General features: G+C 37.4%; 1 protein-coding gene across 6 annotated transcripts in view; it reads right to left on the bottom strand.

The window, feature by feature from the left end:
- ZNF638 (zinc finger protein 638) overlaps positions 1-26,592 on the bottom strand; it is a 152,377-nt gene that overhangs the window by 56,193 nt on the left and 69,592 nt on the right. For 3 of the 6 annotated variants that reach the window (XM_055378070.2, XM_055378073.2, XM_063695811.1), the window contains exons 2-8: positions 22,299-23,817; positions 16,860-16,921; positions 9,452-9,490; positions 8,382-8,680; positions 6,929-7,206; positions 4,112-4,258; positions 2,635-2,757 (exon numbers count right to left, since the gene is read on the bottom strand). In XM_055378070.2, the coding sequence (XP_055234045.2) occupies positions 2,635-2,757; positions 4,112-4,258; positions 6,929-7,206; positions 8,382-8,680; positions 9,452-9,490; positions 16,860-16,921; positions 22,299-23,817 (2,467 nt within the window). Of the gene's footprint in view, positions 1-2,634; positions 2,758-4,111; positions 4,259-6,928; positions 7,207-8,381; positions 8,681-9,451; positions 9,491-16,859; positions 16,922-22,298; positions 24,138-26,592 lie in introns of all 6 variants that reach the window. The other 3 variants (XM_055378072.2, XM_063695812.1, XM_055378074.2) reach the window with 3 other exon arrangements.

Genomic DNA, 26,592 nt, shown 5'->3' on the forward strand with positions numbered 1-26,592 from the left:
AGCATCCTCACAAGAACCAAATATCAAGTGAGCAATCATACTACCTGGTTTTGACTTTGTATCACTGAAAGAGGCATTGAAGAGGGTAGCAGAGACAGCCTTAAATCCCTGACAGCACACCTCCCTAATCTGGCCCCACAACATGGACAGAGTCTGTGCACTTTAGAAAGGGACAGCGCAGTAACTAGGGGACTTTACATTGAACTCAGTGCTGCTCTGTCACAGTGGACAGCAAAGCCATGCTGTACTCAGCCAGCACCCATGCACTGAAGGAGCCTTTGGACCAGACCTAGCCAAAGAGGAATCATCCATCCCAGCAATAAGACTCTGAATTTCTTGGCAAGTCTCACTACCATGGGCTAAAGTGCTCCAGGGTGCTAGGTAAACCTGAAAGGTAGTCTAGGACACAAGGACTGCAACTCCTAGGCAACTCTTAGGGCTGGGGCTGGGATTAGAGATAGTGGGCTGGGATGGCATGTAACCTAGGGAGGTACCAGCTGGGAAAACTGGATATCCATATGCATTAATGAACCTGAACCCTATCTCTCACCATATACAAAAATCAAAAAAAAAATAGATTAAAGACTTTTATCTAAGATCTCTAACTATGAAACTACTATAAGAAAACACTGGAGGAACTCTCTCTCCAGGACATCGGTCTGGGCAACTATTTCTTCAGTAATACCCCACAAACATAGGCAAATGCTGTACAAAAATGAACAAATGGGACCACTTCAAGTTAAAAAGCTTCTGCAGAGCAAAGGAAACAACAGACAACCCACAAAATGAGAGAAAATATTTGCAAACTATCCATCTGACAAGGGATTAATAACCAGAATATATAAGGAACTCAAGCCACTTTACAGGAAAAAAATCTGACAAGGGATTAATAACCAGAATATATAAGGAACTCAAGCCACTTTACAGGAAAAAAAAACTAATACTCTGATTAAAAAAATGGGCAAAAGATCTGAAGAAACATTTCTCAAAAGACGACACACAAATGGCAATAAGGCACATGAAAAGGTACTCAACATCACTGATCATCACAGAAATGCAAATCAAAACTACAATCAGATATCATCTTACCCCGGTTAAAATGGCTTTTATCCAAAAGACAGGCAAAAACAAATGCTGGCCAGGATGTGGAGAAAAGGGAACCCTCAGTTTATTGTTGGTGGGAACATAAATTAGTACGATCACTATGGAGAACATTTTGAAGGGTCCTAAGAAACTAAAAATAGGATCAACCATACAACCAGCAATCCCACTGCTGGGTATATATACCCAAAAGAAAAGAAATCAGTATATCGAAGAGGTATCTGTACTCCCATGTTTCTTGCAGCACTGTTCACATTAGCTAAGATCTGGAAGCAAACTAAGTGTCCATCAACACATGAATAGATAAAGAAAATTTGGTACATAACACAATGGAGTACTCTTCAGCCATAAAAATGAATGAGATTCAGTTATTTAAAATAACATGGATGAAACTGGAAGTCATTATATTAAGTGAAATAAGCCAGGCACAGAAAGACAAAGATCACATGTTCCCACTTATTTGCGGTATCTAAAAAATCCCACAATTTGTGGGCTCTAAAACAACTGAACTCATGGAGACAGAAAATCGAAGGATGGTTATGAGGCTGGGAAGGGTAATAGGGGGTAGAGGAGGGGATAATTCATGGGTACCAAAAAAAAAAACAGAATGAGTAAGACCCAGTATTAGCTAGTGCAACAGAGTGACTATAGTAAAAAATAATTTAATGGTACATTTTTAAACAATTATAAGAATATAACTGGATTGTTTGATTCACAAAGAATAAATGCTGGAGGGGACAGATATCCCATTTTCCATAATGTGATTATTACACACTGCATGCCTGCATCTAAACATCTCATGTACCTCATAAATATATATATCTACTATGTACCCACAAAAATTAAAAATACAGTAACTTTTTTTTAAGATATAAAAATATTTTCTCAACACCCTATTTTAAAAAACACACACATACACAAAAAAAACCTTACAGGTGAGATATACATATACCTTTTTACTTAACAGAAAGCTCATCCTTAAAGGGTAATTTAAAGTAATTCTATAGATATTATCTACGATCATATGAACTGAAGCACAGAAATGATCTAGAAAAATTAAAGTTACAAAACTTGATACTTCTAAGGAAGTAAAGGCCCAAAGAATATACACTATATGATTTCGTTTATGTAAAGTTGAAAACAGGCAAAACTCAACTATGGCATTAGAAATCAAGTTAGTGGTTACTTGTGAGAAGAAGGGAGGGTGTAAGAATTGGGAAGAAGTAAGCAAGGGACTTCCAGATACTGTCAAATGTTCTCTTTTGTGACCTAGGTATCAGATTCACAGATGTTTGCTGTTTTTGTGTTATATATGGCAAGTATTTTCTCCTAGTTGTCGTTATTTAATACTGTATATAGCACCATACATGTATGAAGAAGTTTTAATTTCAACATACTTGAATTAATGCACATATGATGTGCTGAGCTAACATTTATGTTTCTATGCCTATTTCTATATGTGTGCCATACTTAAACAAAAAAGTTAAACTAAAACAACAGTGATAAAACATTGAAGACCTAAATCCAGTTTACCTGTGCTTTTTTCTTTCCTGGAACACATATTTTCACACTTTTTCCTTTTATCGTAAGAGGTGTTGTTTCAATGTACTTCATAATTGCAGTAATTGCCTCTTTAAATTCCATTTCTAGGTAAGCCTAAAATGAAATTTATTCCAGCTTTAGTCACAAATCTATCTTTAAAAGTTCCTGCATTTTAAAATGGACTTAATCCTTTCTTTTGTAACATCAAACTATGAAACTACCTCAAGTCATGGTTGCTTTTGCCTGTTTTTATTTTGCTCAAGTATAATTTGATTAAGGATGTTTCACACATTAAATGGACATTTAACCTTACAGAATTTCTATACCACTACCAAGATAAAAAAAATCCAGGCAGGCTCATGGAAGAAGAGGAAATGAGAAGGCAGGGCTCACTGAACAATAGGAGGGAAGGGAAGATATGGTCCAGCTTGTGGTAGGTCTGCCATTTTAAAGGCTTCTTGCAACAAAGACAACACTATCACTATGTTCCCCGTCCTGACTCACAAACTTTTTAAAAAAATTAAGACGGAGGTCTCGCTATGTTGCCCAGGCTGGTCTTGAACTCCTGGCCTCAAGCGATCCTCCAGCCTTGGCCTCCCAAAGTACTGGGATTACAGACTTCAGCCACCACACCCAGCCTTAACTCACAAAACTTTTTTTTTTTTTTTTTTTTTTTTTGAGACGGAGCCTTACTCTGTTGCCCAGGCTAGAGTGCAGCAGTGCAATCTCTACTCACTGCAACCTCTGCTTCCCGGGTTCAAGAGATTCTCCTGCCTCAACCTCCCACGTAGCTGGGATTACAGACGTCTGGCTAATTCTTGTATTCTTAGTAGACACCGGGTTTCACCATGTCGGTCAGGCTGGTCTCAAACTCCTGATCTCAGGCGATCCACCTGCCTCAGCCTCCCAAAGTGCTGCGATTACAGGCACAAGCCAACACGCCCAGCCTTAACTATTTTATGTTGTGCTTATATTAAGAACTGTTCACAGTTCTTAACTTTATCATGTGAGTTATAGGAATATAACCCACAGAAAATACTTAACCATACAAAGGAAATAATTTGTTTTAGTATTATCTAACTGGTGTTCTAAAGTAATGACTGGCAAACTATGGCATACTACCTATTTTTGTAAATAGTTTTTTGGACACAGCCATGCTTGCGCATTTACATATTACTTATAGCTGTTTTTGTACTAGAATGCCAGAGCACAGTAGTTGAGATCCTATAGATGGCTTATAAAACCAAAAATATTTAGCTGGCCCTTTACAGAAAAAGTGGGCAAACACTTATTTTAAAGGATATAAAACATTATTTTGCGGCCTTGCTTACTCACATCCAGACATTTATATAACTCTCAAAGAACAATTATATATGCAGTACAAGCAGCTAAGGAACACAACAGCAATTTATAGAATCATTAAAGCAATCACTTTGTATGAATTTTTGCCACAGACTAAATGACTCACCTCTTTTCTATATGGAACAATTAGGACATCATTCACTTTCCCAAATGGTTGAAATAATTTTCTCACATCGTCTTCAGTACAACCATCCTCCGGTAATTCAGATATAAGAAGAACCGAACCATAATGCAATGACTGTTCTTTCCGAAGCTATTTTTGGAGTGAAAGAAAATTTAAAATAAACCAAATTAAGCTACAATGTACAGTAATAATTTCCTATATAATTTCTTCTACCACTAATATTAGTACACTAAAGGGTCTTTTCCAAATATTTTACCCATTTTTCTTTTCCTTCACCACCTCCTTTACGCATTTTCAAATCACGATTTTAACACTTTAATAAGATTTTAAATGCAAAAGTGATAAGAAATGTTATTTATATTTTTTAACCCAGAAATAGTTTACAGGTGCTCTTTTCTGTTTATAGCATCTTATAGCAAATAATATCTGTGGAACGTTCCAAGGCCATTAGAGAGAATTTTTCTATGAAACTACATGGCCCATCACCAAGTAAAGCTAAAATTACAGCTTTGCTTACCCCCTCTGTTCTAATAATTGGAAATGATCTCTAGACAGGTATAATATTTTTAAAAATTCATATATAATGCATACCATTTGAACACACTGTAGTATCAACTTTACTGCTTACGTTAAAAATTAGGGCCAGGCATGGTGGCTCATGCCTGTATCCCACTGCTTTGGGAGGCCAAGGCAGAAAGATCGCTTGAGGCCAGGAGTTTAAGACCAGGATGGGCAACATACTAAGACTCTATATTAAAAAAAAAAAAAAAAAAAAAAAAAGGCCAGGCCTGGTGGCTCACGCCTGTAATCCCAGCACTTTGGGAGATCAAGGTGGATGGATCACAAGGTCAGGTGTTCGAGACCAGCCTGACCAACACGGTGAAACCCCGTCTCTGCTAAAAATAAAAAAAATTAGCCAGGCATGGTGGCACACGCCTATAATCCCAGCTGCTCAGGAGGCTAAGGCAGGAAGCAGGAAAATCACTTGAACCTGGGAGGCAGAGGTTGTGTGAGCCAAAATCACGCCACTGCACTCCAGCCTGGGCGACAGAGCGAGACTCTGACTCAAAAAAAAAAAAAAAAAAAAAAAATTAAAACACCCAGCTGGGTGTGTTGGCGCATACCTGTAGTCTTCTACCTGGGAGCCTGAGGCAGGAGGATACTTGAGCTCAGGAACCTGAGGCTGCAGTGAGTTATGACTGTGCCACTGCACTCCAGCCTGGGTGAGAAAGCGAGACCCCCATTTCTAAATAAGAAAACTTAAAAAAAAAAGTTCCACTGCCACCACCTAGAAGTCTTGAAACAAAATGAAAAGAACTTCATATTATGAGACTAACTCAGCCTCTTCAAAATTTTCCCTATACTCAAAAATTTCTTCCCAATGCTCTTCAAAATTCTGTTAATTACTGGTTGATTATTATAAGTTTATCCTTCTAAATGTAAGTTCTTTGGGGCAGGGAACAGCACTTACTGAAAGTCTTTCATGTATTTAAATACTGTTGAGAGCAATGCATTCCATACCTAAATACTTGAAGATTTATTAATATTAAAATATACAAAATATTTGATATTGGGCCTATTAGGATTTTCTCTGAAGATAGTCTCTTTATGTTTTAATATATTATTTAATAGTGATTTAATAAACATATACAATAAAACAATACCTTAGTATCGTAACCAGTAGGTTACAGTCAAAATACACTAATAAATCAGTACCAAAGTATAAATTTTACACTACACAACAGAGTATTTGACTTCTGAACTGTACCACAAAAAGTATAGAACAGATGAATAATGATCAATTCTCAGGAGAGGCTCACTCTTATACCTTACTAAAAAAGATTACAAAAGCTCAATAATGCTGCTGGTGATTATTCATTTTCCCAATTAGAGAGCAAAACTCATCACAATGATCTGCTTGTGAAGCTAGCCAAAAATGCCAAACCATCAAAATGTTCTTTTGACACATCAAATACCAAACCACTGGAATTCCTAAGCTACAAGATTTTGAACCTTGGACTTTTATTATACTCATAAGAAAAACCAGTAAAATATTCCATACTAAAATCATGTAACAACTCATAATTTCAAAGTTATTGGAAATATGGAATAAAAAAGTTAAGACAACTTCATTTTTTTTTTTTTCTTGAGACAGGGTCTTCCTTCTGTAGTCCAGGCTGGAGTGCAGTGGTGTGACCTCAGCTCACTGCAACCTCTGCCTCCCGGGCTCAAGTGATCCTTCCACCTGAGCCTCCCAAGGCCTCCCAAGTAGCTGGGACTACTGGCACCTGCCACCACCCCCAGCTCATTTTTATATTTTTTGTAGAGAGAGAGTTTCACCATGTAGCTCTGGCTGGCCTCAAATTCTTAAGCTCGAGCGATCCACCCCGCTTGGCCTCCCAAAGTGCTGGGATTCAGGCATAAGCCACCATGCCCGACAACAACTTTGTTTTCTGTTTGTCATAGCAAATGTACGCATATTTGCACTAACAAAGAATTATGAAGCCAGGCATAGTGGCTCATGCACTTAGGGAAGCTGACGTGGAAGGACTGCCTGAGCCTAGCAGTTCGAGACCAGCCTGAGCAACATGGCAAGACCCCATCTCTACAAAAATTAAAAAATTAGCCAGGCATGGTGGCACACGCCTGTGGTGCCAGCTACTTGGGAAGCTGAGGCAGGAGGATCACTTGAGCCCAGGAGATCAAGGCTGCAGTGAGCCATGTTTGTTGCACCACTGCAGTCCAGCCAGGATGACAGAGTGAAACCTTATCTCTAAAAATAATTAATTAAAGAATTACCTTTCGCTGGAGAGAAACAGCTTTATCAGACACCTGTTTACATTCTGACAAAGTGTCATCTTCAAGATTCTTTGATTTACAACGAATAGAATGTCCTCCTAGATTTGAATCACTCTTTGTAGCGCTTGTAGGTTTAACTGATGGTTTTGTTCCACTGCTAGTTTTAGGCTTTTGTGCTGGTGAATGTCCCTTATCAGCAGCTTCAAGATGCTTCTGTTTATTAAATTCTGTCCCATGCCCAGATCGTTGTACTACATCTTCTAATGCTTTTTTTCTATCTAGTAAAAAGATATAAATATAATTTCAATTGGAAAAAAATTAAGGTAGGAGCCATCTCATGACATAATCACATAGTGCTATTCTCAAGCTAAACAGGGAGCACACAGACAATAAAAAAATCTAGATTCTATTCACTCAGAAGGCTTTTACATGAAGTTCCTTTATTCCCTTATACCAGTGATCCTCAAACTTTTGGTTTTGGGATTGCTTTACACTTATTGAAGACTACAAAGATTTGTGTTATATTTAATGATATTTACCATATTAGAAATTAAAATTGTAAAAATATTTATCAATTCATATGTTAGGTTGGTGCAAAAGTAACTGCAGTTTTTGCCACTGAAAGTAATGGCAAAAAAGGTAAATTCCCATATTAACATAAATATTTTTATAAAAACCAACTGTAATTCCCAAAATAAAATTAGTGAAATGTGTAGCACTATAGTACCTTCTTCCACACATTTTAATGTTGGGCTTAAAAGAAGAACCTAAATTCTTATATCTGCTTCTGGATAAAGAAAATCCAGCCTCATGGAGGCATGTAATTAGAAAAGAGACCTCATAGAACTCTTAAAAGATCTTGAGGACCCCAATCGATCCTTGGGCCATACTTTAAGAAGGAATGCCTTATATAATTAAAGGTATCTCCATTTGAATTCAGCATTTTAGACTATACTAGACACAATAAGACCTGTGCAAAGTACTATTTTTGAATTTTTCAGGCTAGTCAAGTGAAACAGTGGGAGTGTCAAAGTACTTCTCAGATATTAACTATGGTTTCTTTCATTGTAGAAGAAGGTGTGTGTTTATGTGGGCATGCATGTGTGAGCTATTTCTGAAAGGGTCATAAAATCAACATTAAGTCACAGGTTAAAAAAATAATTTCAAAAACATTTTAAATTAATCCATGGAATTCTATAATCAATTATTAAAGCAAACTAAGACATTTTTACCATCCTTGGTTTTTAAATATGATGTTGATGGACACATACATTCACACACATTTCTTTGCCAAGTTACCAGAGGGAATAATTAACTCTGTGCATGTGGGTCAGATTTCATTTATCAATTCTAAAATTTAATAAAGTAGAACATTTCTCAAAATCCAAAAAGAAAGACATTTAAAAATTTAGTCAAAATATGTACATTCACTATTTCATGGCCATCAGTGTACCTGATGATCTCACTGATCTCCTTGATATCCTCTCAGGGCTAACTGATCGAAAGCATTTTGGACTACCTCTAAATGGATTTCTAATTCGATATGGTGAACGGGATCTGGATCTGGATCTGTATCTAGAAATGAAACGATGGCAAATTCTTGGACTTCGACTTCTCGGCCTATACATGTAATGCATTGGGCTTCGAGACCGACGGAATCTGTGACTTGAGCTTGATCTTCTAGAACGCCTAGGACTGGGGGAATGAGAACGTCTTCGTGGAGTTTCATTTTCTTTTCTATTGCCCTCATTTCTACAAGCGGGGGGGGGGGGGGGGGGGGAAAGAAAGTGATCAGCAATTTAATGTAAATTTAAATGATACTAAATGACGAAGTACCTTGTTAAAAACAGACTGTTAACAATACCAAACTCTGATAAAAGATATGTACTTAAAACAAAAATCTGTTTGTTATGATGTAATTCAGCCTTATACATAAATAAGAAACAATCAGAACAGTTTATCAGCCCTCCAATTGCTTGGATGTCTGTTTTCTAGTTTACAGAAGAATACGATAATGAATTTCTCTGGTTTTTCCTGTACCAACATTATATCCAATTATGTTTTTAAAGTATTAAATTATGTAAAGAGTTTAGGAAATGATTTACATAAACAGACGTTTTCAATAATTTTTTCCTGAAAGATTATGCCATCTATAAATATGACTTTGATTTCTCTATGTGTGTGTACGTGTGTGTACACACATAACCTGAGTAGAATCCCCTAGGGGATACAGAACTTCATAATATCACTCCTAGCATTCAAGGCATTTACAAGAGAAGATGTCATAAACATAAAATAATAATGTCAGAATAAAGTATTTTCAGAAAAGGCTAAAGAAAGTAGATCAGGGGAGGGGCTGTGTCACCTTTAAGCTGGAATAAGTTAAAGATTCATAGAGGTTTTTGCATTTGCCTGTTGTTTAAATGGCAGAAGTAGAACTCAAAAGAATCACTTTCTTAAAATTAACTGTTTACTTTTAAAAGACAATCAAGTTTTAATAATATTACTATTTTTAAAAATTACCTTCTCGATGGGAGGATCTCAGGATTCCAATCAGGATACCTATTTTGAAAATAAACAATATTAACAGCTAAAATAAGACTGTAAGGCTCAATTAATCTTTACCTGTAATATATCAAAAGGACTTTTCACAACCTTTATTGGAAATAAAATATTTTGAGAGTTTAATTCAATAAATAATCAAAGTATTATGCTAATAGGTGTATCAGGGAAACACACTCCCCATACTTTAAAGGCCTAAACTTTCATTTAAGTAAACCGGCCAGCATATGCACAAAAGTGTTAAGAGGTACAAGATACGAGCTTAGGTTAAGGGTTAAAAGAGAGAAGACAGTTCATCTACTTTACAGAACTCTAGGGAACACCACTCCTATCATATTCCATATGGCAACTCAGAGAATACAACATGAATGGTGCTCCTTAACTTGCACCAAGTAGTCCTCATAAAGATATGTCCAGTGAGAGGAATCAGGAGAGAACTCATAGAAAGGGTTGCTTTTCAAGTAGCCCTTACAAAGATCTATTAATAGGAATGGATCAGGTTAGATTTCATGCAGTGGCAATACGTAAACTAAGATTGGAGGCAAAACATCGGTGTTTTGTTCCAGGAAGTGGTCTAGCTACAGCATAGACATGATGAAAAGGAATTATAAAGGGGGAAACTTGGACAGGCTGTCCGTTGTTTCAGGTAGAGACAAATTACGAAGAGCCTTAAAATCAGGTAATGAGGTTACACACAGGAAAAAAACAATGGGAACTTAACGAACATTTGTAACAGAAGATAACAGGAATGTTTTCAGAACAAGGGTAAAGGAATATCTGGAATTAGGGGAAAAGATGAGAGCTGAGATATTTAGAAATCAGGCATGCAGAAGCCACAATTATAGCCCTAAGAGTGAGACTAACACAAGATGGAGTTTATAGGAAAAAAGAGAGCCGAGGACAGAATCTTAGGCACATCGACAACTTTAAAGCAAAGAAAAAAAATAATAAAAGATTAAGAAGTAATCACGGAAAAACTAGTAGGAGAAACAGTAATATCATAGAAGCCTAAGAAAAAGGCTGTATCTTCACTCTCAACTTCTAGAAAATCTGAACTCTAAGAGGCATCTGGACATGCTGATTATATTAAATAAATAAATCACTACATTTAAGAATATAATTTCAGCAGCAAGATGAAAGCCAGGTAAGGAAATGGAGGCAGCAAACTTCTGACAAATCACCTAGCAGGAAAATAAAGTTAGGTCAAACCTTATTAAAGTGGTTTGTCTTGGTTGCTATTTGCCTCAGACATTGTTAATGAGCTAACCCCACAGCAATTCTCAATTCCCTTTTCCCTTGTTTGCCTTTACTACAATGGCAAAAAAAAAGCTAAATATTTGCTTTCCCACTATCTCTAGAAGACAGCCAGTGGTAAGTTCTAACCAATGAGATATAGGTACAAAACCCGACAGACATCTGAGAAAGGTTCTGCCTCATTCTTCTTACTTTGAGAATAGATATATTGTCTGGAGCATCTTTTAATTATGAGAGGACAAACTGTGAAGACAAAAAAGTTAACTTTAATCCAACATACCCATCACCTAGTGTCAACAATTCCCAATATATGGATAATTTTGTTTCATCTATTTCCACGCTTTTAAAAACTTTCATTGCTCTGTACCACCAAGGAGGATAAATTCCTAGTCTTACAGTGATTCAAAGCAAATCTTTTATCATCAAACAAAACTGGGTTTCACTGTAGGTGCTGTCATTTAATGGCTATGAAACTTAAAGCCAGTTACTTAGTATGTGTAAGCCTTAGCTTTCTCACATGTATATGCTGGAAATGAAGGTGATTAACAACACATCAGAGTTCTTAAATTTCCAGGAGCTCTCTAGTTTATGGTTCACAAGAGCTTGAAGACCAATATTCAAGAGCTGGTAATAATGGTGGAGCACAGTGGCTCATGCCTGTAATCCCAACACTTCGGGAGGTTGAGGTAGGCAGATCGCTTGAGCTCAGGAGTTTGAGACCAGCTTTGGCAACCCTGTCTCTACCAAAAATACAAAAAATTAGCTGAGCGTGGTGGCACTCACCAGTGGTCCTAGCTACTCAGGAGGCTGAGGTGGGAGGATCACTTGAACCCAGAAGGTGGAGGCTGCAGTGAGCTGAGATAGTAATAAATAATATTGTTGATCTTCACTAGGTTCAGGTTTACCAAGTTCAGACCTGTTCACTAGGTAACACATGTTCTCATCTCTGCTGCCCAGAGCAGAAAGATAAAGCATGTATACATTCTGCAAGCAGAATTTGGAAACACCTCTATACTGCCCAACTAGTCAAAAATGTGCTTCAGAAGCAATAACGCTCCTAACAAAGGTGGTATAACATTAACTATTAAGAGCAAGGACCTAGTTAACTGATATTATCTTTCTCCCAATGTGATGCAATAAATACACATCACCAATGAAGCATTTGCAACAAAAATGTTCTCAGTGAATTTAATGCTAAGGAAACAAATAGAAAACTATAGAAAGTGGGACATTCAACAAGTTTCCCAGACATTTCAAGGAAAAAATCAACACCATAAAAACATCCTTCTCAAACAAAAAAAAAAAGAAAAACAAAACAAAAAACAAACGAAACAAAGAGTAGGCTATTCTAGATTAAAAGAGACTGTAATGCATAAATCTTAACTGAATACTGGATTGGGGGTATGGATGGGGCAAACAAGAAGAATTATAAAAGGCATTCTGGAAAGAAATGGGAAAATATGAATTTGGCTTATATATTAGAAGGAATTGTGGAATTATTGTTAATTTCCTTAAATGTGTTGTATTGTGGTTATGCAGAACATCCTTATACTTCGGAGATACATGCTGAATTTAGAAATGATGTCCCATAATGTCTGCAATTTATTTTCAAATAGTTCAGAAAAAAATGTATGAAGATATAATAAAGCAAATATTAACAAAATATTAACAAACGGTGAATATAGATGAAGAACATATAAATGTTTTTCTTCCTTTTTCTCTTCAATATTTTATTCTGAAAATTTTTTAAGCCATAAAAAAGTAGAAGGGATGATAAAGGCCCATGAGCTAAACTAGTTCCGTTTAACTATGTGCTGCATGATGGTAGGGAAATTGTCTCTGTGCCTCACTCCTCTCACTGATAAAATCAGGAATAATCCTTATACTTAACACCTCGTAGATGGTTTTGAAGACTAAATCAATTATGTAAAGCACTAAGAATGCCCAGCACACAATAAACACAGCATAATTACCTATTTTTAATATTAAAATTCTGATGCACTGTATCTTTCCTCAACTACTCTTGGATCATAATCCAGAAATATCCAATAAAGCCAGAGAGAATAAGCCACAAGAAAAGAAAAATCTAAATATACATCAATGGAGGAATGAGTAGAAAGAAGGTATATCCCCATAACACAGCTTAAAAGAATAAAGAATGCAGATCCCAAGCACCTAACCAAATCTAATTTATTTATTAAATTATTTTGCAGTGGAGAGAAAGTCATGAAGCAATTATTCAAGTGCATACAACCTGAATGTGATGGTTAATTTTGGGTGTCAACTTGACTAGATTGAGGGATGCTTAGATGGTTGGTGAGGCATTGTTTCTTGGCATGTCTGTGAGAGTGTTTCCAGTGAAGATTAGTCTGTGAGTCAGCGGGCTGAGTAAGGAAGATCTGCCCTCAATGTGGGCGGGCATCACGCCATAGGCTGGGAGCCCAGATGGTACAAATAGATGAAAGAAGGTGGAATTCCCTCTCTCCACCCCTCCTTCCCTCAGAGCGGGATGCCCTTCTCCTCCTTGTTCTTGGACATCAGAACTCCAAGTCTTATGCAACTTGCATCAGCAGGCTCCTGGGGCTATAGGGCCTTCTGCCTCAGACTGAGAATTATGCTATCAGCTTCCTTGGTTTGGAAGCTTTTGAATTTGGACTGAGCCACACTACCAGAAACCCAGAGTCTTCAACACACAGACAGCATATTGTGGGACTTCTCAGCCTCCATAATTGTGTAAGCCAATTCCCCTAGTAAATCCCCTGTCATATATCAATACATAGGCATACCTCAGAGATACTGTAGATTCAGTTCTAGAACACCACACTAAGCGAGTCACATAATTTTGGTTTCCCAGTGCAAATAAAAGTTATGTTTAGACTATGCCAGTCTATTAACTGTACAATAGCATGTTTTTAAAAATGAACATACATTAATTAAAAAGTACTTTATTGCTAAAAAATACTGATCATGAGCCCTCAGCAAGTCAAAATCAAAGATCACTGATCACAGATTGCCATAACAGGTATAGTAATAATGCAAAAATTTGAAATACTATTGAGTGTGACTCAGGGACACAAAGTGAGCTCAGGCTGTTAGAAAAATGGCACCGATAGGAAAGAGTCCTGACTGGCCCAGTAGACACAAGGGAAGAGGGAGGCCCTGGATCTGCCATTGTGATCAGAGTGAGGCCAGGTGAAGAAAAATGTGCAGAAGGTAAGAAACTGTGAAGGCATCATGAGGCCTGGTTAAGAGACACAGCCTGGAGAATTAGGAAAGACATACTGTTATTTTAAATTTCAAACCACAGTTACCTGTGTAACGAAAGAACCCTTAAGCCCCACAATAGGAAAAAGTGGAAACTGACCCAGAGGATGCCAGATCGAAGGATATATCCAGTTGCAGTTCTTACCAGCATACAGGTGCTAATACACACACTGTTCATTTTCAGCTTCAGCTCTTGATTGCTTTTGGCAGCAAAAGCACTGCTTAAGGCCCAGATGAGAGAGCGATTTGGTATTAGGGGAAACTGATTAAAATGGATTCTTGAATGGTGCTCCCCAAAAGATACATACATATATATGTTCCAATCCCTGGAACTTGTGAATGTTACCCGATTTGGAAAAGGATCTTTGCAGATGTAATCAAACTAAAACTCTTGAGATGAAATCATCCTGAATTATCCAATGGGCCCTAGATCCAATAGCCAGTGTCTTTCTAATAGCAGGGCATAGGGAGGTTTAAGGGAAGAGAAGGTGGTGTGAAGACAGTAGCAGAGATAGGAATGATGGGCTACAAGCCAAGGAATGTCAACGATTGTCCCCAGTCACTAGAAACTAGGAGAGAAGCATGGAACAGATTTTCCCCCAGAGCCTCGGAAGGGAATGGTGGCCCAACTAACACCATGATTTCAGACTTCTGGACTCTAAATAGAAATGTATTCTCTCCCAGTTTAAGCCAAAAAGAAAAAAACAAAAAGAAAAATGGCACCAGTAGACTTGCTTGACACGGGGTTCCCACAATCTTTCAATTTGTAAAAAAGGCAAATTATGGGAAGTACAATAAATCGAAGTGCAATAAAAGGAGGTACGCTTTTATTTATATATATCTCCCCTATTCATCTCTGTGGAGAACCAAAATACACTTGATATGGTTAAAAAATAGAGTAGAACATTAAAGTAGCAGGCATGGAAAGCAAATGCTTTAAATCAGGGTCCTAAGTGTATGAAAAAAATAATAGGCTTACCTACACTAAAGGCTTTAATAGATATATACATGCTGTTTGCTCAAGTAAATTAACGTAGCTATAATCCTCTTACTAGCATGAATGACTCTCTAAAATAAGTAACTCACCCCCATCCAACTAAAAATTCACCTTCATAAGAATTAAGACATCCCACTGGCTACCTGTGGGAAAATGCTGCTTAGGAGAGATTTTCGATTTTCGACTGTATTCCTTACAGTGGCAGTAAGGCGTATCCAATTCAGGTAACAAATTATCTCCCCATGATAACCTGTGTTTGTCTTTACAGCATCTATATGGGATAGTAACCCCAATTTCCAGTCTTAGTGCATAAGATCCAGGTGACACTTATCTCACTCTCAACACCAGGAGCAGACATATGACACAAACCGAGATGGACTACCCTATTCCCACAGCCACTATAATGTGTTTAGGGATGGACAACTAACCAAAATTGAACCAAAAGAGTCAAAACAAGGACTTCTGCCAGAGTTATGGAGAAAGAAGTGCTTTAAAGGAAAAAGGTCAGATGGGAGAGGCATATATTCCCAGAACCTCCCAAGACTGTGTCATAGAGTGAGGGGTGGGATAAGGAAAACAAAAACAACAACAAAAAAACTCCTAGAAATGCCAGCTATACAGAACACTTACATCCAGAACCGTGGGGTCCATTTTGCTATGCGAAAGAAGTGTGTCCAAGATTTCATAAGGCCAATGCAAAAGACAACAGCTAAGAAAGAAGTATTTCTGACACCAATTTTTATTTGAGCATCCAATACAGCTGCTCCTGAAACTTATTTAAGCTTCCCAGTTAAGTGAACTTACAAATTCTTACTTAAAAAAAAAAAAAAAAAATTTTTTTTTTTTTTTTTTTGAAACAGGCTGTCGCCCAGGCTAGAGTGCAGTGGCACAATCATGGCTCACTGAAGCTTCTATCTCCCGCACTCAAGTGATGCTACCACCTCAGCCTCCCAAATATTATAACTACAGATGTGTACCACCATGCCTGGCTGATTTTTTTATTTTTATTTTGGTAGAGACAAGATCTTGCTCTGTTGACCAGGCTGAACTCCTGAGCTCAAGCAAGCCTACCTGTCTCAGCCTTCCAAAGTGCTGAGATTACAGTCATGAGCCACTGCAACTAATCTGCAACTTTAATCAGTTACGACCAAAAGGATTCTCAATAATAATCTCAAATCCATTTGCCCAATAACATGTTACTCTCAGTCTGGTGGCTAGGAACTGTTTAATGGTACTAGGGAAGACAGAGTTTAATTTGATGTTACTCCAAGAGATACAGGAACACAGTGTTAAAATCACACTTTTTCACCTCTATGGCCAGTAGGGAAACCTTCACAGGTGCCCTGTCTTTAAGAAGAAAAAGGGGGAAGAATTGAAGAGCCAAGGTTAAGGAAGCAGGACATCTAGCTTGTCCATCCCTTACTTAAGGTATATTCTGAAAACTGGTTCTAAGTCAGAGAAGAGCTTTAGGTCCAAAATTAAATACTGGTGTTTGGTTTGCGCTGATTTTCAGTTACTTGTCCTATGGGAAGAGGTGGAGATAGGAGAAGAAAGGATACCTGCTCTGATATAGATAAAAGATCCTGGGGAAGGTAAGCCAGCAAAGAATGAACTAATGACATAAAAAGTTTACCTACTGGGAATTAAGTTAGAAAAGTGTCAAAGGATATACTGAATTCTACCATTTTGGAAAAATATTAAATATACTTCCAGAAAACTAATATTTTTAAAAGACAATCGCTTTCCAAAAATATTTTTCTCCAAAGTATTATACTAAAGGTATTTAACAGTCACATCTGAACATTAACTATTTTGTAAATATGCTATCTATAGTAAAGGAAAAAAAATTCTTACTGTTGACGTAACTGTCGACAGCTCTCAATATGAGTAGATGTATTTTGATGCTGAATCCAATCCTATTGTAAAAGGAGAAAAGTGTTGAAATTAGAATATTCCTCATGTTGACTAATGAATTAGGCTTTTAAAAAAGACAAATAACATTTTGTTCAAAAATTAAACAAACGTACTCATAAATAGCATTTGGCTGCTCAGTAAAATTTTCACAAACAAAAATTAAAGGCCTTGAAACAAATGCACTTAATACCATACCTCACTGATCCCATTTGAAAATATTTTAGTACAGAAAACATTTTCAAAATCATACCCGTGGATGCTCATTTTGAAATCAATATATAAACTTGGAGAAAATAAAAGCATGGATCAGAAAAAACTTACTGCAAATATAAAAACAACACACCAGAAAACACCAAAAAATCTATAAGTAAAATGGTATCTGTGAAACAGCATCTTCAAAATACAATATTTCAATGACAAATACCTCTAAAATTCACGCTAACAACATCAACAATCAAAAAATGCTGCCGGGCGCAGTGGCTCACGCCTGTAATCCCAGCACTTTGGGAGGCCAAGGCGGGCGGATCACGAGTTCAGGAGATCGACACCACTGTGAAACCCTGTCTCTACTAAAAATACAAAAAATTAGCCAGGTGTGGTGGCGGGCACCTGTAGTCCCAGCGACTCGGGAGGCTGAGGCAGGAGAATGGTGTGAACCCGGGAGGCGGAGCTTGCAGTGAGCCAAGATTGCGCCACTGCACTCCAGCCTGGGCGACAGAGCAAGACTCTGTCTCCAAAAAAATAAAAATAAAAATAAAATAAAAATGCTACCTGATAGACCAGTACCATTCCATACAAGGTACTCACTATATTGGCAAATAAGATTAGGAAAAACATGGGGGAAAATGCTACTGATCAAAATCTATTTTCAAAATTTAAAAGTAACAACATTTCAAAGATACAATATCCCTTACATATAGAGCTTTGAGCTTTACAATTAATGAAATGGTTTTTTGGTTTTTTTTTTCTTTTTTTTTTTTTTTTTTTGAGACAGTTTCACTCTTGCTGCCTAGGCTGGAGTGCAATGAGGCGATCTCGGCTCACTGCTCTCTCCACCTCCTAGGTTCAAGCGATTCTCCTGCCTCAGCCTCCCTAGTAGCTGGAATTAACAGACATGTGCCACCAAGCCTGGTGAATTTTTGTATTTTTAATAGAGACAGGGTTTCACCATGTTTGTCAGGCTGGTCTCGAACTCCTGACCTCAGGTGATCCACCTGCCTCAGCCTCCCAAAAGTGTTAGGATTACAGGCGTTGAGCCACCATGCCCAGCCCAAAATGCTTTCTTATACATTACTTCATTTACAAATAAATCTGTCCTAAAATTACAATGTGTACCCATAAATAACTCTGGAAGATACATCTGGTTAAAAAAAAAGCCAATACAGTTTACAAAGATACAGTTTCCAAGGTGAAACAATTAGTTAAAAGCAATATGTATGTTACTCAATGTTTTACTGTTCCTCCAGCATTTGGAAAGGCAGAAAACTTACTAAATAACTTTGTATTTCAACACTTTGCTTAAGGAAAATGTTATTATTCGTTTCCATTTGAAATACATTTTAGTTTAGGTCATTAGACGTTTCCACAGTTAAAACCACGGTTGACAATAATTTTGGATTCTGCCTTGGCAAGAACTATCTGAAAGAAGGTACACTGATTTGCAATGCTCAGCATCAATTTAAACTCAGCAACAAGGTATGACAAATCCTAAACTATTTCATTAAGCCATGGAACTGATTGTGGACTACAAAAAAGAAATGTTTGTACATCCTGTTTAATAATACAAATAGAAAGCTAGAAGAAGAGTCTCTAGTAGTACTAAAACCCATATTTTTAATATTAATTGGACACTGTTTACATCAAACAGACACACTGGTGCAGGCAGTGGGTTGGGCATGATTTATTTGAACCATAAAGTGTTTTATCTGAATACGTTGCCAACATTTAATAATCCAGAGATTTTTACCCCCAAGTCCAGATTTCCAGCTTTTCTTGAAAAAATAGGAAGATACAGTAATACAGGATATCATTCTTATAGCAACTATCACCTGAAGATGATGGCTGCCCTATTTAAGATATACTCTTTTCAGTTCAACACACATACACACATTCTCTTAGGCTTGCTTCACAAATTGACATTACTTGCTTTAAGCTCAGTAAACACACCCATCCCACCCCAACTTCTAGACTCTCTAGTAATAGTTTCCACATTATAGTCCAAAAGCAGCACTGCCTCCCCGGAGAAAAAGTGATAAGGCAGGCTCAGAATGAAACTGAAAATATCTACTCGTATCAGGGCTCACTCACTATTCTCAACAGGTTTTTACTGTCGGTACTTTCTCAAACTGAATTATTTCAGTCATTATGACACAGCTCCTAAACCAAGGGAAGTTTCTCGTTTAAAATCTGAACCCCAATTCAACAAGCAAATACATTTCACGTTCTCAAAGTACATCTTCACAGCTAAAGTTTCAAAGACTCGAAGGTGGGGAATATACATATTGTCAGATTTACTCAGTAGGAAAAAGTTTACAATTGGTAATTTACATTTATTGGCTTCATATTTATATCATATATACACACACAGGAACACTTACGAGGCTGCAAAATATATCACAGAAACGAGAGGCAGTGTGTACCATCGAAATCCATCTTCACAAATCATTTGGCCACTTAGTAGTGAAAAATTCATTACTTAGATGAGCCCCATTCTGTTGTGCTGTCTGTTAAAAGGTGTGTCTGTTTTTTAATGGCAATCTATCTAGGTGAGCTCTAATGACGACTAAATGATTTCCTTTCCTCTCAAATTTTTACTTTTATCCTATTAACCCAGGTTTTTACCATCTTATACTTGAACAATTAAAGAAGCTTCCAAGAGGAAGTCCTACTCCACATCATCTCATTTCTATTTACCCTGCATACTTCAGTCAGATCTCCCTAAAATATACTTCCAACATGTCACTTCACTTATCAACAAACTTATTTAGCTTTCTAATGCCTCTCACCTCAAGTCTAAACTCCTAGGCTAGCTCTTCAAGGCCCTTCATACTTATTTCTAATATGCTCATCACTCTTTCCCAACTGCCTCCTACCACAATGAAATGTAGTCTTCTCTCCGGACCTCTGCCTCTCTCTATGTTGTTGCCAACCCTCCTCTTCTTTTTTCTTTCTTTTTTTTTTTTTTTTTGAGATGGAGTCTCGCTCTGTCACCCAGGCTGGAGTACAGCGGCGCGATCTCGGCTCACTGCAATCTTCTGCCTCCTGGGTTCAAGCGATTCTCTGCCTCAGCCTCCTGAGTAGCTGGGATTACAGGTGCGCATGACCACACCCAGCTAATTCTTGTATTTTTAGTAGAGACAGGATTTCACCATGTCGGTAAGGGTGGTCTTGAACTCCCGACCTCAGGTGATCCACCCGTCTCAGCCTCCCAAAGTGCTGGGATTACAGGCAGTGAGCCACCGTGCCCGGCCCCCTCCTCCTCTTTATACAAGCATATCTAAAGCCTCAATTCAAGACCCATCTTCAACCTACTCCATGAAGTCTTCTCTCCCACATCATTCTAGTCAAGACAGACTTAGTGCATTTAGTAACTGACATTCCATTAGTCTAACTAGGCTATAAAAGTCTTTTGATGTCAGGATGCATATTTATACTTATTTTTAAACACATACTGCTACAAACACAATAGTTAAAATAATTAAATTGGCAAATTGGTAATGATTAAATTGGTAAATTGATGATGCTGGCCTGAGTGATACATGCCTGAAATCAAGACAGAAATCTCTGTCCCCTACAGCATATCCAAACAAGTTAAATAAATCACAAAACCACTTGTTGTCTTCTAATTGTTTTAAATATCTTGGGAACATAATTTTTCTCCCCAATAAGACTGAATAAACTGCTTAATAACATCTAAAATTTTACACAGTTCCTCATTTCTGCCCCAGTACCTAATTGGAGTCAAGTACAAAACTGGTATCCATAAGTACATACTAAATTAAATGTACACCTTTTCTACTCTACAGAATACAAAACTTCAAGTTCTTTATTTAAAGATGTATTTTCTTGGATTCATTATGATTAATTAGAAGTTCAAAATCAATTAAAAAAAATTATGTGGTATGCCCAGTCACAAGAATACAGACAAACACTCAATTCACTACTTAGGCCAGGGCTACTTACAGATTACAATTAGGTGATATGAATTATTCTAAGACTTTCCCTTGTAAGGACTTTGCTATCCCTTCTGATGGAATAAGGCAACTATTATTTTAATAGAATTTGGCGTATCTGGCTAAAATGGGGTAGAATGCTGCTTTCTTTTGCTGGAGTTAACCTTAAGAAAATACCAACAGATCTAATTATCAGATTCATGTTGACGAAAACCTAGTGAGTAAACAATGAAAAGAAAATCGAAAGGCAGCACTGGAAGAAAAGAACAAGAGTGTTAACACATAGATTTTTAAGCCTAACTATACAAGCAATTCCAGGCCATGGCCTTGAATCAAAGCTTTTTCCCATGTTAGTATATTCCCTTCTGACCCTTTACAATCTAAATCTATAAATCACATTAGTAAATAGAAGAAACAGTGATTGCCAACCATACGTAAGTAAATAAAATTTACTTGGAAATTCCTGCTCAAATCTACCAATGATTATGACTGAACAGTATGTTCTACATTATAGTACACTTCACTGCCTCTGCAAAATACTTCCTTCTAACTATACCATCAAAGTACCTAAATCTTCTTTATTTTTTAAAGATTTTTCTCTACAAATTTCTATCATTTTACACTATTTTCTGAGTCCACAGCTGATCCCAGAATAATTACTGCACCTTGACTTATTTTTGCTATGAAGTTATTTTAGAAAGCTTCTTCTCAAAAAATACTAAAAATCACTAGTCTACATAAAGTCAGGAAATATTTAAATCAACATTAATTGTCTTTATCCCAAGGCAGGTATAATATACTGTCTCTTAAATGTGTGCATTACAAATGGGTTATACTATCTCTTTGTATTTTTATACTAACAGATCCTTTTAGAGAAAGGTGATTCCATGTGACATTGTCTTGTAAGTATGCAGCTTATGTTACATAAATTTTATGTTGCATAAGTGGGATAACTAAAAGTTCAAAATAAATGGACATACTACTAAAATATGGTGTGCCCGGTCATAGGAATACAGTAAGCCTAAAACTCAATTCAGTACTAAGGCCAGGGCTCTTAAGATTACAACTATGTATTGAGGTTGCAATTAAAATTACCTTCTGCCATTTCCTTAACGCCTAGTTAACAAGCAGCATACATATCAGAATTTAGAGAAAACTTTGGCGCTGAGCATCATTATACAGTGATCTTTTTTTTAAAAACACTCACCTTCAAATGACTACATTCTACGTTACACAGAGAACACAAATGTGGAAATATTCTTGGAGATGCTGCATAATAATCATTCATCATAGAAGGAGTTGGAAGTCTCTTCATCTTCTGGGCATCAGCATGTGAAAACTTTGGTAGCCAGGATGCTTTCACAATACCAAAGGGAGACCGAATGGGAATGTCAGCCTGTGACTGGTAATTCTTTTTACTTCCTCTTGATCCAACATGTACGTTAGATGAATTAATCACAGGTTCATGTGGGATCCGCTCTTGCTGGCTTACAGATGAAATTAATTCCGACGAAAAAGGTTGCTGGTTCATAGATGGAGGAATCAGAGACTGACTCATTGTCGGGCTAACTGTTTGGTTAATGGATTGGTTGACGGATTTTATGGGTTCAAGGACTGACTGTCCTCCTGAAATGTGTAAGCCTGACATCTTGGTTCCACTCTCAACTGAGAAAAAGGACCGATTATTGGAGGACTCACCGGGGAAGTCCATTTGGCGAAATACGTCTTCAACAGGAAACATAGAATTACATATCACATTTGGATTGGGAACAGATGCAGAAATGTTCTGCTGTGACTGAAATTCATTCTCGACCTCATCAGTTGGAATTTCAGGATCATAAATACGTACTTCAAGTGGATCTTCTGTGTAGCCATATTTGCTTGCATGCCCATAATCGATCACATTACTTGAAACTGCTTCACTACCAAGTGTTTCTTTATTTCTGCTCTGAGAAGGTAAATTAGGTAATCGGCGCCCCATTTTTCGCATTCTTATATCCCTCAAAATTAATGGCATATTTTCAGGAGTTAGTTGTTCATCAGGATAGCGACTAAGTTCTTCTAGGTCTTCATTAGATAATCCAAAACTTGCTAAGATACTTGAGGCACTCTCTTTTGTATAGCGGCTCTGTACTTTGGGACTCTGCTCTGTAACCTGTGTTACAGAACTCTGTTTCACTGCCACTGATGCAGATATATGAGGCTCATCATCCCACCGGCTACCATGAGGCTTCCCCTTCTTCTGTTGTGCTTCATGAAAATCCAGTTTTTCTTTGGTCAATCTTGGATCAGTTCTGTGTTGAGTTACCTGAACATTCATTCTCTGTGGCCCCATGTTCTGATAAGATTCATGGCCAGCAAATCTGTGTGGAATTCCACGTGCTCTCCCTGCTGGGTAAAATCTTGGGAGACCCATAGATCCAGGCCTCATAAATGGTCCTGGAGGCCTCATCCCAGAAGGGTTAGGTGCTCGTGGCCTTTGAAGTGGAAAGTCTCCTCGAGGATTAAACCTGGGTCTCGACATGGCTATTTTCAAGAAAGCCTGATTTAATAAAGTATAAGGTGGTGATGAACCATGTGAGGCAACGGCATTCAGCTGCTGAAGCGCCAACTGAGTCTTAATCTGAGCAAAGTGCAAAGGAGATGGGCCCAACAGAAGTGGGTTTGCAATGCCCAGGTTCAAGGAATTCACAAGTGGTGCGAAATTTTCCAAGAATAACACAAAGCTGAAAGTTAAAACACAAATATTAGATCATTTTAACTCAAACTACTTCATGAAGTGGGTTCTACAGCCAGTGTAAAACATTTTGAAATAAAGCCATGAAACCATTCTGCATTTCATATACTTTTAGAGTAAGGGCTTACGAAGATTTAAATTTCCCAAAAACTTTCTCTTCTTTTCTTTCCTGAATGCAGAACACAAGCCCCAAACCTCAAGCCAGAGTTCATTGTGTTGCACTGGGTGCTGTCCTAGGTGCTGAGCAGTAATTACAACTCCTTTTACATAATCTTGAAAAATACTGGGAATTTATTTCACGCTGTAATACTGGGGAAAAAAAAGATGAAGGCATTAAAATACTTATAAATGCACACATTTAATACGCATGTTATCAGATATACAAATAATGAAAGTAAGAACTGTAAGCCTAAAAGACCCATTTTAGTAAAACACAATCTTCCTTGGAATCAGCCTGGACATCTAATAAATCCCACAGGGCAATTAAACTACACTTATGTTCCTATTATTAAATAGTTGTTTCTTGTAAGATAAAAATTTGTTGCCAATAACCTGACTACAGTCTAAGAAAACAGTATGCAATGGCATGGAATTCGTTATAACATAGAACATAATACATAACAAAACCAGTAACCCTTCCCTTGGATTCCCTCCATAGTCGCAGTATGGACGAATATCTATGGATGACAATAATGATTAACTATATAGAGCACTGTCCACGTGTCAGTCAGCATTCTATGAACTTTAAATGGAATGGGTCATTTGATGCTCACAACAGTCCTGAGATATGTACAGTTTTACAGAGGAAGACACTAAGGCACACACAGGTAAAGTAACTTACAAAGAAAAGTGACTCTGCTGAGATTTGTATTCAAGGTTATCTGGTCCAGTAATCTGTGCTCTTAACCATTAACAGATGTGAGTAAAAGTATCTTACAGTTTCCAGGCACTTTATTAGTTAAAACTGGTTGCTGACCAGCCCATCAGACTGTACTACCCCCTTCAACACTCTTCTCAGAAAACAGTACTTTAGCTACCATTCAGGACCAAGGTCAGCAGCCACACAACTTGCCTTTTCTACAATTAAAAAATTTATGAGCATATAGACTATGCTGGTGCTTTCTATCAGGACCTCACTTTTATGTGTGATTGAAATGCATGGTGGAAAATGTGAGGTCTTGAGGCATCTACAATTGTTATAAACATCAACATCATGGATCCTATTTGCTAACCATCACTGTCTGGTTCAAGCCACAATTCCATCCATTACTTTACTATATACTTTTCTCTATTTACATATAATGTTAGTAACTATTAATTTGGCTGGGAAAATGGTCTTTATCTGGTTAACACCTTTCCCTCCAATCATTTTGCATGCTGCCACCACATTTAACCTTTACAAAAGGACATTTTCACCACAAAACTCCTCTGTTCAAAAATCCACAAATATCTCATTCCCTTCATTTCTTAGCTTTATTGTTTAAGGTCCAACCAATCTAACCAATCTCTCTAATTTTATCAGACAGGTATTTTTGCTATGACTTTGTTCCTATTCTTCCCAACTCTCTTCATCTCTTCCAATCAAAAACAAACCTTGCCCTGGACGCTCACCTGACTTTATACATCCTTCAAGGTCACCCCCATTCAACCTCCCTTGACGACCAATGCCAAGAGTGAGTCTTCCAATAATCTTTCCTTTTTTTTTTTTTTTTGCTTTTTTTAAAGACAGGGATGTGCTGTGTCACTCAGGCTGGAGTCCAATGGCGCAATCTCGGCTCACTGCAACCTCCACCTCTCGGGTTCAAGCCATTCTCCCGCCTCAGCCTCCCGAGTAGCTGGGATTACAGGCATGTGCCACCATGCTACCTGGCTAATTTTTTGTATTTTTAGTAGAGATGGGGTTTCGTCATGTAGGCCAGGCTGGTCTCAAACTCCTGATCTCAAGTGATCCACTTGCCTTGACCTCCCAAAGTGCTGGGGTATGAGCCACGTCGCCCGGCATCCAATAACCTTTATTTATTGCTTGCACCATTTTTGGATTCTTACTATCTTATGTTTTTGCACTCATACACACATGGTCTTTTTCAACAACCTAATGTCAATTGAAGGTTTATGTTCATGGCTAAGTCTTATCCCCCAAGCATATAAACCCTACTCCTACTCAAAAGATCCTCAAATATTTGTTAAACTATCTGAATGGTCACATCCGAAGTACTCATTAGTAACATGCACAGGTTAATTTTCAAATTAGAATGAAACACAAAAATACATCAAATACACAGGCTTTTGATTCACCAGATACAAGCTGCAGACACAAGCTTACCAAACAATGATACCTAAATTCTGTTAAAAAGTTCATTTATAACAAACTCACGGTCTTTTTAAACAATCATGAATCATATGAAATTGTGCCTACCTTCTACATAATAAAATCTCTTCCAAAAACAACTGTCTTCACCCAATCCTAAAAGATACGCATTGCTTATGTAAGCAGTTTATCATGTAGTTATTACAATGCTTTCCGAACCACTTATTCCATTTGGTGAAGACTCCTCTTATAACTTCATAAGCACAAGCTCTTCCAAATGTTTCTCCCCCAAAATAAAACAGCAAAGGAACAAATTTCAATCACAGTGATCTAATTACTAAATGGAATTGTGAATAAGTATCATTTGGAACAATCTCCATTTTAAATTCCTTAAAGGCAAAAATGTACTGTGTATTTCCTAATGTGCCCAACATTGCATTACAGTGATTCAAGTAC

The sequence above is a fragment of the Gorilla gorilla genome, chromosome 12, assembly GCF_029281585.2.
Source record: "Gorilla gorilla gorilla isolate KB3781 chromosome 12, NHGRI_mGorGor1-v2.1_pri, whole genome shotgun sequence".
Taxonomy (NCBI): domain Eukaryota; kingdom Metazoa; phylum Chordata; class Mammalia; order Primates; family Hominidae; genus Gorilla; species Gorilla gorilla.